The 13,102-nt window shown below is 40.7% G+C and overlaps 1 protein-coding gene across 1 annotated transcript in view; it reads left to right on the top strand.

Annotated features, from left to right (window-relative positions):
- LOC121954571 (serine protease HTRA1A) overlaps positions 1–12,362 on the top strand; it is a 33,053-nt gene extending 20,691 nt beyond the window's left edge. The window contains exons 4-9 of the mRNA XM_042502157.2: positions 6,983–7,177; positions 7,259–7,291; positions 7,392–7,506; positions 8,158–8,215; positions 9,236–9,331; positions 11,674–12,362. Of these exons, the coding sequence (XP_042358091.1) occupies positions 6,983–7,177; positions 7,259–7,291; positions 7,392–7,506; positions 8,158–8,215; positions 9,236–9,331; positions 11,674–11,842 (666 nt within the window). The 3' untranslated portion in view covers positions 11,843–12,362. The remainder of the gene's footprint in view (positions 1–6,982; positions 7,178–7,258; positions 7,292–7,391; positions 7,507–8,157; positions 8,216–9,235; positions 9,332–11,673) is intronic.
- The last annotated feature ends 740 nt before the right edge of the window (positions 12,363–13,102 follow it).

A 13,102-nucleotide genomic window follows, 5' to 3' on the forward strand; every position in this document is an offset into this window, starting at 1 on the left:
CCAGCCATATAAAGAATAGACTAGACCACACTATAACAGCCCTAGACATATAAAACCTATAGGAATCAGAGTTACGGCCATAGGTTTCACTTTTGCCACTTTTATCTCCGCATGCGCATTGTAAGCAATTAAACATCCATTTATCCAAACCTCTTCCCCCGTTCAAGGTCATGGCAGATGAGTTGTAGTTCGTATACTTTAGGTAGACGTCCAGAGGCAAATGAAGACCTCATCTCCTCTCATCATTGGGATTTGTTGCAGTTCAAAGTTTTTGTGGTGTCTACCCAGAGCCGAGACGCCCTCTGAGCTCTCATGCAAAACTACCCAGAGTGGAACATACACACAGAACTCGCAGACATATGTTTGCTCTTATATGGACTAAAAAACCTTCCCAACAACATATGGAAACCATAGTGGTTTCCGTACTGGTGTCAGCAAGGATATGGTTCAGCCAGTGTGATTTGAACATGTTGATCTTACTCACTGTGCGAGGAATTGCTCAGCAGAGCATAGATCTAGCTCACGTGTTGTATGTGGCTTTGTGTGTAAAAATCATGGTTGCAGCAATCGCCTACATAACCGTTGTTTCTAGTCTTCCAAACATGCACAAACAGGCACATAAATGAGTCATGCACACGCCATATAAGACACAGTATGTGCCCCCTCGCCAATCAAAATGATCTTCTGATCGTTTGACTTGACGTATGCGTGAGCGTGCTGTATCTTGCCCCATTTATATCTGCATTACACCCCTGAGGGCACACATTCAGACATCAGCCGGAAAACCCCATACCTTTGTGTATTTCTGAATGTTGCAAGGTGGAACTTATAAAACTATGTTCCCTGCTTTGAAGTCACCTGTATGAAAGGAACTTGAGACCGTGAAGTGACTCCAGTTGCGTTTATATACAGTTCGGGTCACATGGTAACTCCACCGGAGCAGCTTCCTAGTCTAAACGTGTGTATTTTCAAGTGGTCTGGCTGTATATCCAAGCAGTGCCAGGTGTGTGGGTTTTAATTTACAGACTTGAGTTTGTGAGAGTTCATGCCCTGCAACCTCCTCCCTCTCTCTGTGAGTTCCTATATGCCTCAGAAACTATTAACCCACAGTCCATCCCCGTTTGACTGGAGTTAAAGTTTGCACCTGGTCCTCTGGTCATAAAATGGTAGTTAGTGTAATGACTTTTAAATGAGCCTCCAAACGACCCAGGCTGTAACATTAAACAATGACGTTTCTCTATAGCAACTCTGCTGCTATTTCCGGCTGCTTATCTGTCTTACTGTTGCTTCGCAGTGGTGTCCCCGACAACCAAAGTGTGACAAAACCTGTCTGCATGCAGAAAAAGTCTGGAATTTTTTACATCACGTGCCCCGTGCAGCTACTTCTTCGGTCAAATCTGTTTAGTCCTCTCTCCTTTAATCTGATGCCCCACTTTTCTCTCCTATCTAAACACTCAAGAACTCCTTTGTGACAGCTTTCATTTTCGGAGAGTAGATGCTATCCTCGACAGGGGCGTCATTGTGTGCGTGTGTGTTAATGAAACACTGATATGAATACCTGAGAGCAAAGACCAAAAAACAACCACCATCAAGGTATTTCATAGTACATTGTAATTGTTACCCTGTTGTAGCATACATTGTAACGATGTTACTTTAGGGTAACGTATTTAAACATTCAAACTGTCTGAATACATTGGTTGAAAGACTGAACTTTATATTTTCAACTAGTGGAGGCTCTCTGTCTCTCAAAATTGTAGATTACATTGTTTACCTATGAACCTATGCTCTATTCTCCCAAATATTTGTTTTTACCCCAAAAAAATGAGCATGGGCACAGTATTATTGACACCACTGCATGATTTCTCCCTTGACTTCTCTAGGTCAAGAAAAAACTGCTATTTTTTTGTTCCTACTGAGGACCAACTTTCCTGGTTCTGAACCAATTTATTTTTGGTTGAATTGCTCTGAGGAGTTTAAAATTAGGTGAGGGAACCAGGACAGAAGTGGTTCCATGTTTGATGAGCTAACTGAACATTTACTTATTGAATGTGTTTGCTTGTTTGTTTTCTTTTCTTGATTACATGGCTTTCCTTATTTGTTTATTATCCTTATTTAGGGGAGATTCCTCGTGAGTCCCAAGATGTTTCTTAATCTCACCTGCACAATCTTGTCCTCTTTTGTTTTTGTATTTCTGTTTTCTGTTCTGTTTTGAGCAAGTAAATCTTAAATCTTCCATGTTGGTGGGTTTTTAAGGCCCCTTTCCTTCTTAAAAAGAAAAAAAAAAAAAAAAAAAAAAAGGTTAAGTTGACCCACAATTTTCTATAAATGCCACCTGCTTATGCTGCTGGAATAACAAGAAACTATCATGTGTCCCCCAGAGAAGTGAAAAATGGAGTTCCAAAAAGTAAAAAGACAAAGAAAAGAGAGGAGAAGAAATAAAAATAAGCAAACTCAAGATGTGTAAGGGAGACATGGATCAAGAGAGGAAGGCCAGGGGGCCCACACAGACTGCTTGGGACCCAGAATTTAGTGATACGCCCCTAATCCTTGAAGACTTTTTCAAAAACTCTGCAGTACTTACAGTTAATTTTTCTGTATATTCTCAAACTGATGCCCTGCTGGGTCTTAAACCATTTTGTTCTATGGGTCATAAGCTTACTCCTGCCAACGTGTGCTGCATGCAATATCAAACAAAACTGTGCTTGACTCATTCATCTCACATTCTCAGACTCTCTTCCCGTGGTTTGCGGTGTTTGTTGTTCCCCTCTTTCACCTTGCCTCCTTCCTTTAAGTGTGGCCATAGCGTCTTTGGGTGAAGTACGAGTGCATTCGTAACCTTCGTCTGAAATAGCAGGGTGAGTCACTTGGGTGGTCAGGAGAGGCGGGCTCACATGGCGGGATGATTTTCCACAACTCATTCCAGATTGCTGACTAGTCACAATTGGTAAGTGATATGTAAACTAAAGGGTCTTTCAAAACATTTGTGAATCAGTGAGTTCACTGTTTGCTCTGCCTTCTCACTGAGGTACTGTTTGGTTGTCAGCACACTGATGCATTTTGCACTCTTTGTGCATCATTTTTCTGAATGTATTGTGACTTTGTGTGGGTGTGTGTGAGCTTTGGGGAGACCTTCATAAACACCATAAATCCTGCAGGAACACATAATTACCTGCAGTCAAGCTAAGAACAATCCTTGAAGTTGACATTTTGGAGGTTTTCACCTGATAGCAACTGTCACCATGACACCACCAGTATCACTAACTGTTATCATAATCACAGTGCCCGGCAGAGTCTTGAATGTCTTGGCAGTGACTCACATCCACCTGACGTCCGCTCTCTCTCTCAGCTCTGTGTGTGTGTGTGTGTGTTTCTTGCTTCCTCTCCATCTGGTTATACTCTTATTTCTCAGGGAGTGTGAAGGGAGAGGAGCAGCAGGGGGTGATTATAAACTGCTACCCCTGTGTCAGGTGTCTGTTTGTGTGTGTATGCACAAACTAAATGCATGTTTCCTGGTTTATGTACACACTTCTGCAGCCTGGGTGTGTGTGTGTGTGCCATGTTTGCTTTCAACATCCCCACAATGTTCGTACAAGTCCACAGGAATCAGGAACACGGCCTCGGGCATTTGTATGTTTGGCATTTGTTTATCTGCATGCATGTGTGAGGCAAGGTGGAAAGTAGGGTGGAAAGGTTCTCTCCCTCAGTTACCAGCTATCACTATCTTTGTCATCATCTAATAATAACTTAAAGTAAAGTGTAGCACACAATGACTGAGTCAAAAGTGAAACTGAAATGCTTTCCCACAATCCAATTTCCTAATTTCATTTAAAGTTTTTTAGTTATTGTCATGTATAGCTGTAAATCAGGAGTAGGCTCTCTTTATTTTGGCAGACATCTATGAACACCGAGCAAAATGCATGCACTGGCAATAAGGTGTAAAATTTTATGACTGAGAAAAAATGATTTGTGTTTTGTCTACTTTGTCTGAGTGTTTGACTGGGTACACATATTCCACATAGAACCTTTTGTCTGTGTGCTGACTCATGTTGCTTTCTCAGTTACCTTGCAGCCTCCTCTGGTTTCTATTTATAACTCTGAGTAAACAAAATGGATACATAGGAGGAGCACTCGGGAAAGGCCCTTTTTTTCAAATGCCTCTACGCCAGCAACAGCCGTGGCCCCTGGCATTATGTTTTTAAGTTGTTCATCCATCCCATTCTTAATGTGATAAGTCTGTAACACCTTGAGGGAATTTCATCACGAGGCACAAAAAGAGTCAGGGATGAACTGATATGAAATTGAACCATGCGATCATATGACCGTGCATTTTTGGCCATAACTCAAGAATTTATACGCTAATGATGACAAATTTTTTTTACAAATGTCTAACTGGATGAAATGATGAAGTGATGACATTTTATATTAAAGAGGGCAAAGGTCAGCTTCACTGTGACATCATAATGTTCTACAAAAACACTTTTTTGGCCATTATAGTGGACATGTTGTCCAGTTTCAGTTTAATGAGTGAGTGACTCTCAGCTGAATATGTCGTGGTTGCTCATAGTGATGGCAGCAATTCTAAACATGAGTAGAACATGTAGGTGTGCTTGTAAAGGTTTTAATTTTACGATAATCAATTTTAAATATCTACTCATCTGTGTTTATTATCTGTGCCAACAATTTACACACGTTTAGAAAACTGACAGCCTTTGCTGCTGTAACTGTCAGCCCATAGCTGCGGACACCGCAACTTGACACTGCAGTAATGGTGACACTGCAAGATGGCAGAACACACATCTCCAGTGCTGCTGGGATGAAGATGTGTGAAGCATCTACATTTTAGATGTTGTGGCTTCATTTGCAGCAACATCTTTATTTGAGGTGTTATCTTTTACCTTCTGTCCTGTATTCTGGTGGTCCACTACAAACTCATTGGTTTTGCTGATATTGAGCTTCAGTTGATTGTTGTTGCAGCCCTTTGTACTCCTGTTTAAAAAAAAAAAATCATGCTTCTCACTGGAAATTGTTAAGTGGGGCCATACATGTCATTAGAGAAATTACTCACATTTTGCCCTAAAAATTACCCTTAATATCTTTTACTGAATTCCTTCAAACTCCTCACTAAATGTATTATATAAGTCTGGACAGACATGATTGTAAAGTGCAACTTCAGTGGTTGGCTGAGGCATACAACCACAAGGCAGTAATTCTGGTTTTGAAGATAGTGCTCGCCTGCTGTGAGGGCGTTGGGTCTCTTCATTGACTCAATGTGATGTGGTGGCGTGCAGGCTTTGACTGCAAGCTGCCCAGCAGAGATTATTTCATTCAGAGAAGAAAACTGTCACTGCGGATGGATAAATAGATACCATGTCTGTCTGCAGAGGCTTGCTTACAGTAGCCTGGTTTCCACTGCCCAATGTAACAAGGCAAACCAGAGCGTAAGGTACTCATTATTTACTCTATATCAGTCAGTTTTCCAGCAGCTGTGGCCTGTTCCTTGCCGTTAGGAATGAGCTCAGCTACATTATGTTAAACAAAGAAGCTTTTGATCATGATTATTAAGCATTTTGAGTTGTTTGGCGTAAATGTCACTTCTTACTGCGGTGGAAAAGCAGTAATTGTTTCTGTGTGGGCGCATTGCCATGCAGCATTGCGTGGGTTGTGTTTAGAAGACTGTTAGTGGTTTTGCCGTAATTATTTTCCTGCTGTCCACTCATAAAACTTGTGATCTCGAGAAGTCCTTAAAGCCCAGTGGACTTGTTGCAGTTAAAACAAAGCTGAGTTTGTAAATTTCTTTTAGAGCTGTACCCGTGAGAAACGTTGGGAATACGTTGTCTCTTGTGATGACAGTTTGTCAGTCAACAAAACACAATAGTAATAGATTATTTTCCTATGGAACAGATTAACAATATAACAAAACATGCTTTTTTCACATGCAGAATATAGCCAAATATAGCCCAAATGAGTAGAGAGTTAAACCTCACTCATGTACTGATCCTGAATTTTGATTTTGAGAAAACCTTTAAAAGTCTGCTCATACGCATAGGTACAGAAAACAAGAAAGTAGCAGAGGATAAAATTTAAGACCTTTACACCATATATTTATGCATACAGGTACAAAATGGTAGATAAAATTAACCAGTATGCAGAAAATTACATCTTTGATGCTCAAAATTTTCTTGCAGAGGAACCTCAGATAACCCCTTTCATATGTGTTGAAACAAAACCTACACCCATGTGGCAGTTTTATTCAGCGCATGATTACATTTACCTGCTCCTGCCATAATACATTTTCTGTAAACACTGTCTGCAGGTCATAAAAAAGTCTTGAAATATCTTTAGTTGATTTTTTATTAATATTAAACTGCCTTTAGATAGTCTTAAATTTGAATCTATTAGGTCTTAATTGCCACAATCATTTTATCTAATTTCGTTCATCTATGTTTTAATTTCTTTTTGTGAAAATGACTCAAGCTCGTGCGAGAAACTCCACATCCCTGATGTTATCAATCTTTAAACCTACCACTGAACATAATTCTGTCTTTTTACTTTGTACCTACACTTAGCTGTTTGAAAACTGTAGATTAACCTAACTCACTCAAATAACCTAATTTCTGCATAAAACCTGCCTCTGCTCAGGACGGCATATATACTACTTACCTTTATTACCTGCAATCCTTGAATAAGAAAAAAATATACATATCTTTTGTCCAAATATCAATCTTAAATTTGGTTAAAAATTGTCTTGAAAGGGTATTAAATAGCATTAAATTAAAGTGACGGATACATGTGTACATATGCCAGTCCTTTTTGCATTCCCTCATGTAATCTGAATTTTGAAATTGTCCATTTTATGCATTTGTTCTTAATTAGTGGTGGAAATGACCATTTGTTTATTCTGCAAAGTCTAATGAATCTGTCTTTTTCTCTCAGTCACTTTGACCTCTAGTAATATGACAATATTGTCACTTCTCACTGGCAGAATAAGCTTCCTGTGCTGTTGCTGGGCCGTTCGTCAGACCTGAGACCAGGGGAGTTTGTGGTCGCTATCGGCAGCCCGTTTTCCCTCCAGAACACAGTTACAACCGGAATCGTCAGCACAACTCAGCGAGGGGGCAGAGAGCTGGGCCTCCGCAACTCTGACATGGAGTACATTCAGACTGATGCCATCATAAATGTAAGTTAATGAAGATAAATAGTCATGTTCTGTTTTTCTAATAAACACAAATAATAAGTGATGTGTCTTTTTGGTTCACAGTACGGCAACTCCGGAGGGCCTCTGGTAAATCTGGTAAGCTGTTTTTTATTTTGGTGGCAGACCCATTTTCACATTTCAATAAACATGTTATAATAATTTGTTACAGACACTAAGCTGAGGTTGGCTGTTTCAGGATGGCGAGGTGATTGGGATAAACACATTGAAAGTGACGGCTGGCATCTCCTTCGCCATACCCTCAGACAAAATCCGAGAGTTCCTGGCAGAGTCGTACGACAGGCAGTCCAGAGGTATGAGCTCTCGCCGACACAACTTATTATGTTTTCATTTTATTGCTTCTATTGAATCACCAAGACAAACCGTAGGAGGCAATTTTTTTAAACTGGCTGCAAGAGCTGGACCAAGATCCCATGTGCACATGCATTATTTTTCATCTCTGTGTGGTCTCTTGAGATATATTGAATACATTTTCTAGCTTTATGACAAGCATTACCCAAAAGGATTATGACATTGCAAATAAACTACTAAGTAGAAAATGCCAGTATGTGTCAGGCTGTTCTTTTATTTTATTGCTTTTCACCCTTTACCTGGCATAGTGTTTTGGAACAGCACATACGTATTTTATATGCAGCTGCCAGCTCGGCTTCTTATTTGATTTATGTATATGATGAAATAACTGAAAAAAACAAGATGATGAAACACGTTGAAGATGGAGTATGTGGATGTAAACCCTGTCCAGTAAGACGTGCAAGATATGTGAGACAATCTGTGATCTGCTGTCTGATCTAAAGTAATATTTCCATCACATACATACAAAAAAATACCCTGGAGGATTTTTATTTCTTGAAAACAAATCCCCTCATAAAACTAAGAACCCCGACTGTTGCAGGCGAGAGGATGAAAAATGATCGTATCTGTATTGTGTTGTTGTCCATCTCCAGGGAGAGGAGCTGCGAAGAAGAAGTATATTGGTGTGAGGATGATGACTCTCACTCCAGCGTAAGTTGCATGCTTTTTTTGTATATCGCCCGTGAAATAGCACCAGTATGTCTCCAGAAATAAAGCTAGAGTAGACAGAAATCTGGACAGTTCTCCCCTTTCTGTCCTAAGTCCCTCCAACCACAGGCATATGCAAGCCTTTTACACAGTAATCCAGTGTTTTTCATTCATTGATTTATTTAATCCTGTTTCATTGCACAGTTGCATGCAGCTCATTCTCTCAGCCCCTCCTTGCAACAATCTCTCTCTCTCTGTTTATAAGACCAAAAACGGGCAGCAACTTGGGAGATGGACCTTCAGGCGGTGACTATAGGGGCTCGAATTCAGCCAGCGCAAACCCCCCAAATGCCAGGTGTCACAGCGGGGCTGGTGGCCAGTGGCAGCACCGGATCTAACCTGTGCAACAGCAGCAACAGAAAGTTATCTGATCCGGTCTGGTTCCTTGGCGCCAGGGTTTGCACTGGCTGGATTTTGATTGCTGACTGGGGTTTGTCTCCAGAAGGGCTGCCAGCTCTCCTCCTGGCAAGGTGGTCTGTTGTAGCAGGGGGTGAGGCAAAGAACAGACTGTAATTAGAGGCTATGGCTAACATTAGCTATAGCCAACGTTATCCATAGCTAACGTTGGCTACATAAACATGAAGCTACAACCACGAGCCTTTGGCTCCAGTTGTCTAAGGGCCAAACTATTAGCAACATTTTTGCTTCATCTCTGAAATGCTTTGTCCATATTGACATGTTTTTTATTGCATTTATTGTTATTTATTTTCTCTCTTTTAGAGATAACATAAGTTTAAGACATACGAGAGATTAAAAGAGGAGGTGCAGAAGTCGAGTTTTCTCTCGATTCACTTGAATTACAGTATGCTCAAGATCTTTGTCCAGTTACGCCAAAATTTAACTGCCTTTCCCTGCTTTAAATGACTCCCATCATTATGCTTAGACAATGGGAAATTGCAACATCTACATTTCTTGTTTTTGGCTAAATATAAAAAAAAAATCTATCATCTTTTCTGTCTCTAGGCTGGCCAAAGAGCTGAAGACTCGACTCCGTGACTTCCCTGACATCACCTCTGGGGCATACGTGATGGAGGTCATCGCAAAGACGCCAGCTGCAACGTAAGGAAAATATCTTGCCCATGTGGCTCCATTAGAGTGGGCTCAGTGTCAAACTGACTTGGTTGTAGCATTATGGTTTTCGGTGAAGTGCAAATGCAAATTGTCTCTGACTCTTTCTCAGCCATTGGATATTGTCTTTGGCACTTTGTGCTGCACATGTGCACTTGATTCACTCTCATCACTCTCCCTGCAGCTCCTGCTCCCCTCTCACAGTGCAAATAGACAGTATATTTCATTTCCTTCCTTTATTTGAGTTCTCTCCTCTAACTGTCGAGTGTGCGCATAGAGACACACTCGAACACACAAAAAAAAGAAAAGCCTCCTACACAACTGTCTTAGTAGAACATAAATTCATGGCTCACTCCGGCGTGCCTGGAGTGCCTGGCCCTCTAAAGTATCCCCCTCCTCCCACAATCGCAGCCCACTCCAATCAGCCACCACCACAACTCCAGCAGAGTAGGGCTCGGGAGACGCTGAGGTCAGCTATTTCCTTCAAACCTCATGCAGGGAAGTTACTAGCTACGCTGTGGTTTTCCTGCGCCGGCTCACCCATCCCATTCCAGAGCAATGTCCCCTACAGGGCCTCGTCAGAAGTTTACTCATTGCTTAAATCACCCTGCTCTTTGCATAATAACATTTCTGTGGTTCTTTTTTTTAATTCGTGTTATTTTCTAGGCTGCACTTTCATGCTTTTGATCTCTCACTCTCTTTTGCATCGGTTTATGGCCTTTGGAAATCCTGATCCCGCTGTAGAGAACCATCCATTTGCTCTGTCAGAGGTGTTGGAGCAGCTGAGTGTAATGAGGAGCTGCAGTTGTGTTTATGGATGCCGTTACTTGCAAGTGAAGGTGTGGTGGTCTGTGTTCACATGTGGCTGTGATTTAGCAGCTGTGTTGAGAGTTAGTTTTTGGTATCACTGCTGGTTACTGCCTCGGTCTGCGTGTGATTTCAGGTTTACTAGTTTGTTTTTTTCATTATGGCTATATGTTTGGCTGACATATTTTATTCACTTAGCGCTCTAACTTGCTGTGCTATCATTCCTATTGTGGTTTTTCCATAATTAAAATTCGTACAACAGATGTTTTGTAAATTCAGATTGCGCTTAAGGACCTTTAAACAAACCTTACCAAAGTACAAGTTTGATCTGTTTGCATGAAATTCGAGCAATGAGGACAACTTGATTTTAACTTGTGTGAGTGATGTGTATTTTGTGATCCTTTACATCGGTAGGCCGTTAAATAAATCTGCTGTTTTAATTCTTTCTACTAAAATTGAAAGAGGAAAACATTATGCAAGCAGGGGGAAGAAATTGTTATAAAACCAACACATTAAATCATTTAAGAATAAGGCTGGTGTTATTATAGATTTCTATCATTGCCAACAAATGAAAAGACCAAAACCAATAATGTTTTTGTCCGTCTCTCAAACCCATTGATTCCAACTGAAGGTGTAAATCTTTAAATAATGGGTCATGACAAATTTCCCTTTTCAATTTTCTTAAACAGCTGAGCACTGTAATTTTTAGCAAAGGTTACTCAAACAAGGGAAAATAGAGCATTTGTTTGGGACTATTTTTAACTTTGGAAAAATACATGTTTGGCGCTCCACTGAGTATTTCCAGCAGCAGGATGTTGTATGTGGGATTGACTCAAAATAAATTACAGTGCCTGTGTTCATTGAAATGAAGGAATATGCCACCCAGTGCAATGGTTTGGCTCACTGACATGTTTTTAAATTAGAAGAACAAAGAAAAAATATATGTCGGACTTTAAAAGCGCTCTATTCGATATTCAGAGTGTATCTATGAATCAGAGGTTGTCTGTACACTACGAAGTCCCATCTTTATGTTGTCCTTGCATTTTTATACAGAACCCAACGACAGCGACATCATGCCACCTCAGTGTGTGACTGTAGATCATTTCTATAGTCCCGCGATTGGGTGTGGCCTCTGCTCCTCCAGTGGACACGCCCCCAGTGTTTCAGATCAGAGAATACTGTGCATTTTTTCATGATTTTTAAGACCTTCTTTTAAATACTTGGCGATTTTTTTGGTCATTCAAATTCTGTCAGGTGTTTAATAACACATCTTGTGACAAACTCAGAACACATTTGAATTATCACTTTACCATGACTTTAAACTGGTGATGTTGTGATCACATGGTCATCTTGAACAAACAGGACATCCTCACGTCTGCCACGTGTGTCAAAATAGCATATCACTCAGCTAGGACATATAGGCCTGGAAAGCAAAACTGACATGATATGTTGCTGTTATCTGCACATGTATTTGCCGGTTTTGATGCCATCAGTCAATCATCTCTGATTCTTCTTCTCTCCTCCAGTGCTGGACTCAAGGAGCACGACGTCATCATCTCGATCAACGGCCAGAGAATCTCATCAGCAACAGACGTCAGTGCCGCTATCAAGAGGGAAGGCACCTTGAGAGTAGTTGTACGCCGTGGAAATGAGGATGCCATCCTCACAGTTGTTCCCATGGACATTGACCCTTGACCCTCTGCAAATCACACCACAGGAGCTGGAGCTAGGTTTGACTTATCACCAGTGGACCTTATATCTGAGAGGGGCCTCTACTGATACATCCTCTCTCCTCGTGGCCAAAGGCCAGTGGCCCCACACATCCAGGAAAATTCTGGCTTTGCCTTGAAAGGAACATCTGTACAGATGCTCTAAAAGCAGCGCTGTACTTTGTTATCCATGTGTGTTTTCACTCTTTAGTCTTCAGTGCTTTGATCAATGCTACTACTGTTTGCTCACAAACATAAGAAGTTGGTTACTGGCATTTTGTTTTTATCTGCTTTCTCTTGTTTTGTGTCTTTTTTAATACGGACTTCTGCTCAGTCAGGCCTTCCACTGCAATTTTAAGCAATTTAGAGACTCGCTGGGCAAATCTGATTTGTATAATTATTGTTTTCAAAACTCCTTTTTTAAGTACTGTAGAATGTTTTTGTTGATTTTGTGATGTATACTGAGAAGAAAATAAAAGGTTTACCTTTTCTTGTTTTGACACTCACCGTGCTGGATTTCTCATTTTCTTTCTGTCTCTCTTTCACTCAATTTCACACACACTTAAACACACACACACACACATTTTGAGATGGCCTGCACCCAGGCTGACATAACAATATTTTCTTAATGTGCGTGCAGAGTTTTCTTAACCATTGCTCGTGCACTCGCACACACACACACAGGGGACATAAAAACCAATTGGGATCTGGTTTGAGTTTGATTTTACTGCCTTCATATGGGCTTCATAGTGGTGTGGTGTGATTGTTGGGCCAGGGGCTCGGCAGGCTGACCTCAGAGACAGGAGTGCGAGCCAAGCAGAGATCTGACCCGCGATGCAGTGGCCACAGATGTGGAGCTTGCATGAATACACTTAATGTTTTGTTAGAGATTTTTTGTTTACCACATACATTTTGGATGAAGATGATGGAGTAGACCTCATGAGAACGACAGAAACAAACACACACTGAGAACAACTTCAAGATTTACAAGAAAGCCTCGGAGCAAAAACTTTTGGTAAATGTGAAATCTGTGGTGGAAAAACTGACCAGAAGCTTTTGTTTTTTTTTATTGTAACCCACCAAATGAAAGATCCGCTATGCTTTGCTGTCTAAGATTAAAATGGAACTTCAGCTTTATAAGTATGTTTAAAAGACAGGGGAATTTATTTTGTCATGCAGCAGAGCCAGTTTCAGATTTGAATTTCAGACCTTTTCTCTAATAAATGTTTATCCTTCACACCCCATT

Source organism: Plectropomus leopardus, chromosome 13 (assembly GCF_026936395.1).
Source record: "Plectropomus leopardus strain MGB_pleo_1.0 chromosome 13, ASM2693639v1, whole genome shotgun sequence".
Lineage (NCBI taxonomy): Eukaryota > Metazoa > Chordata > Actinopteri > Perciformes > Serranidae > Plectropomus > Plectropomus leopardus.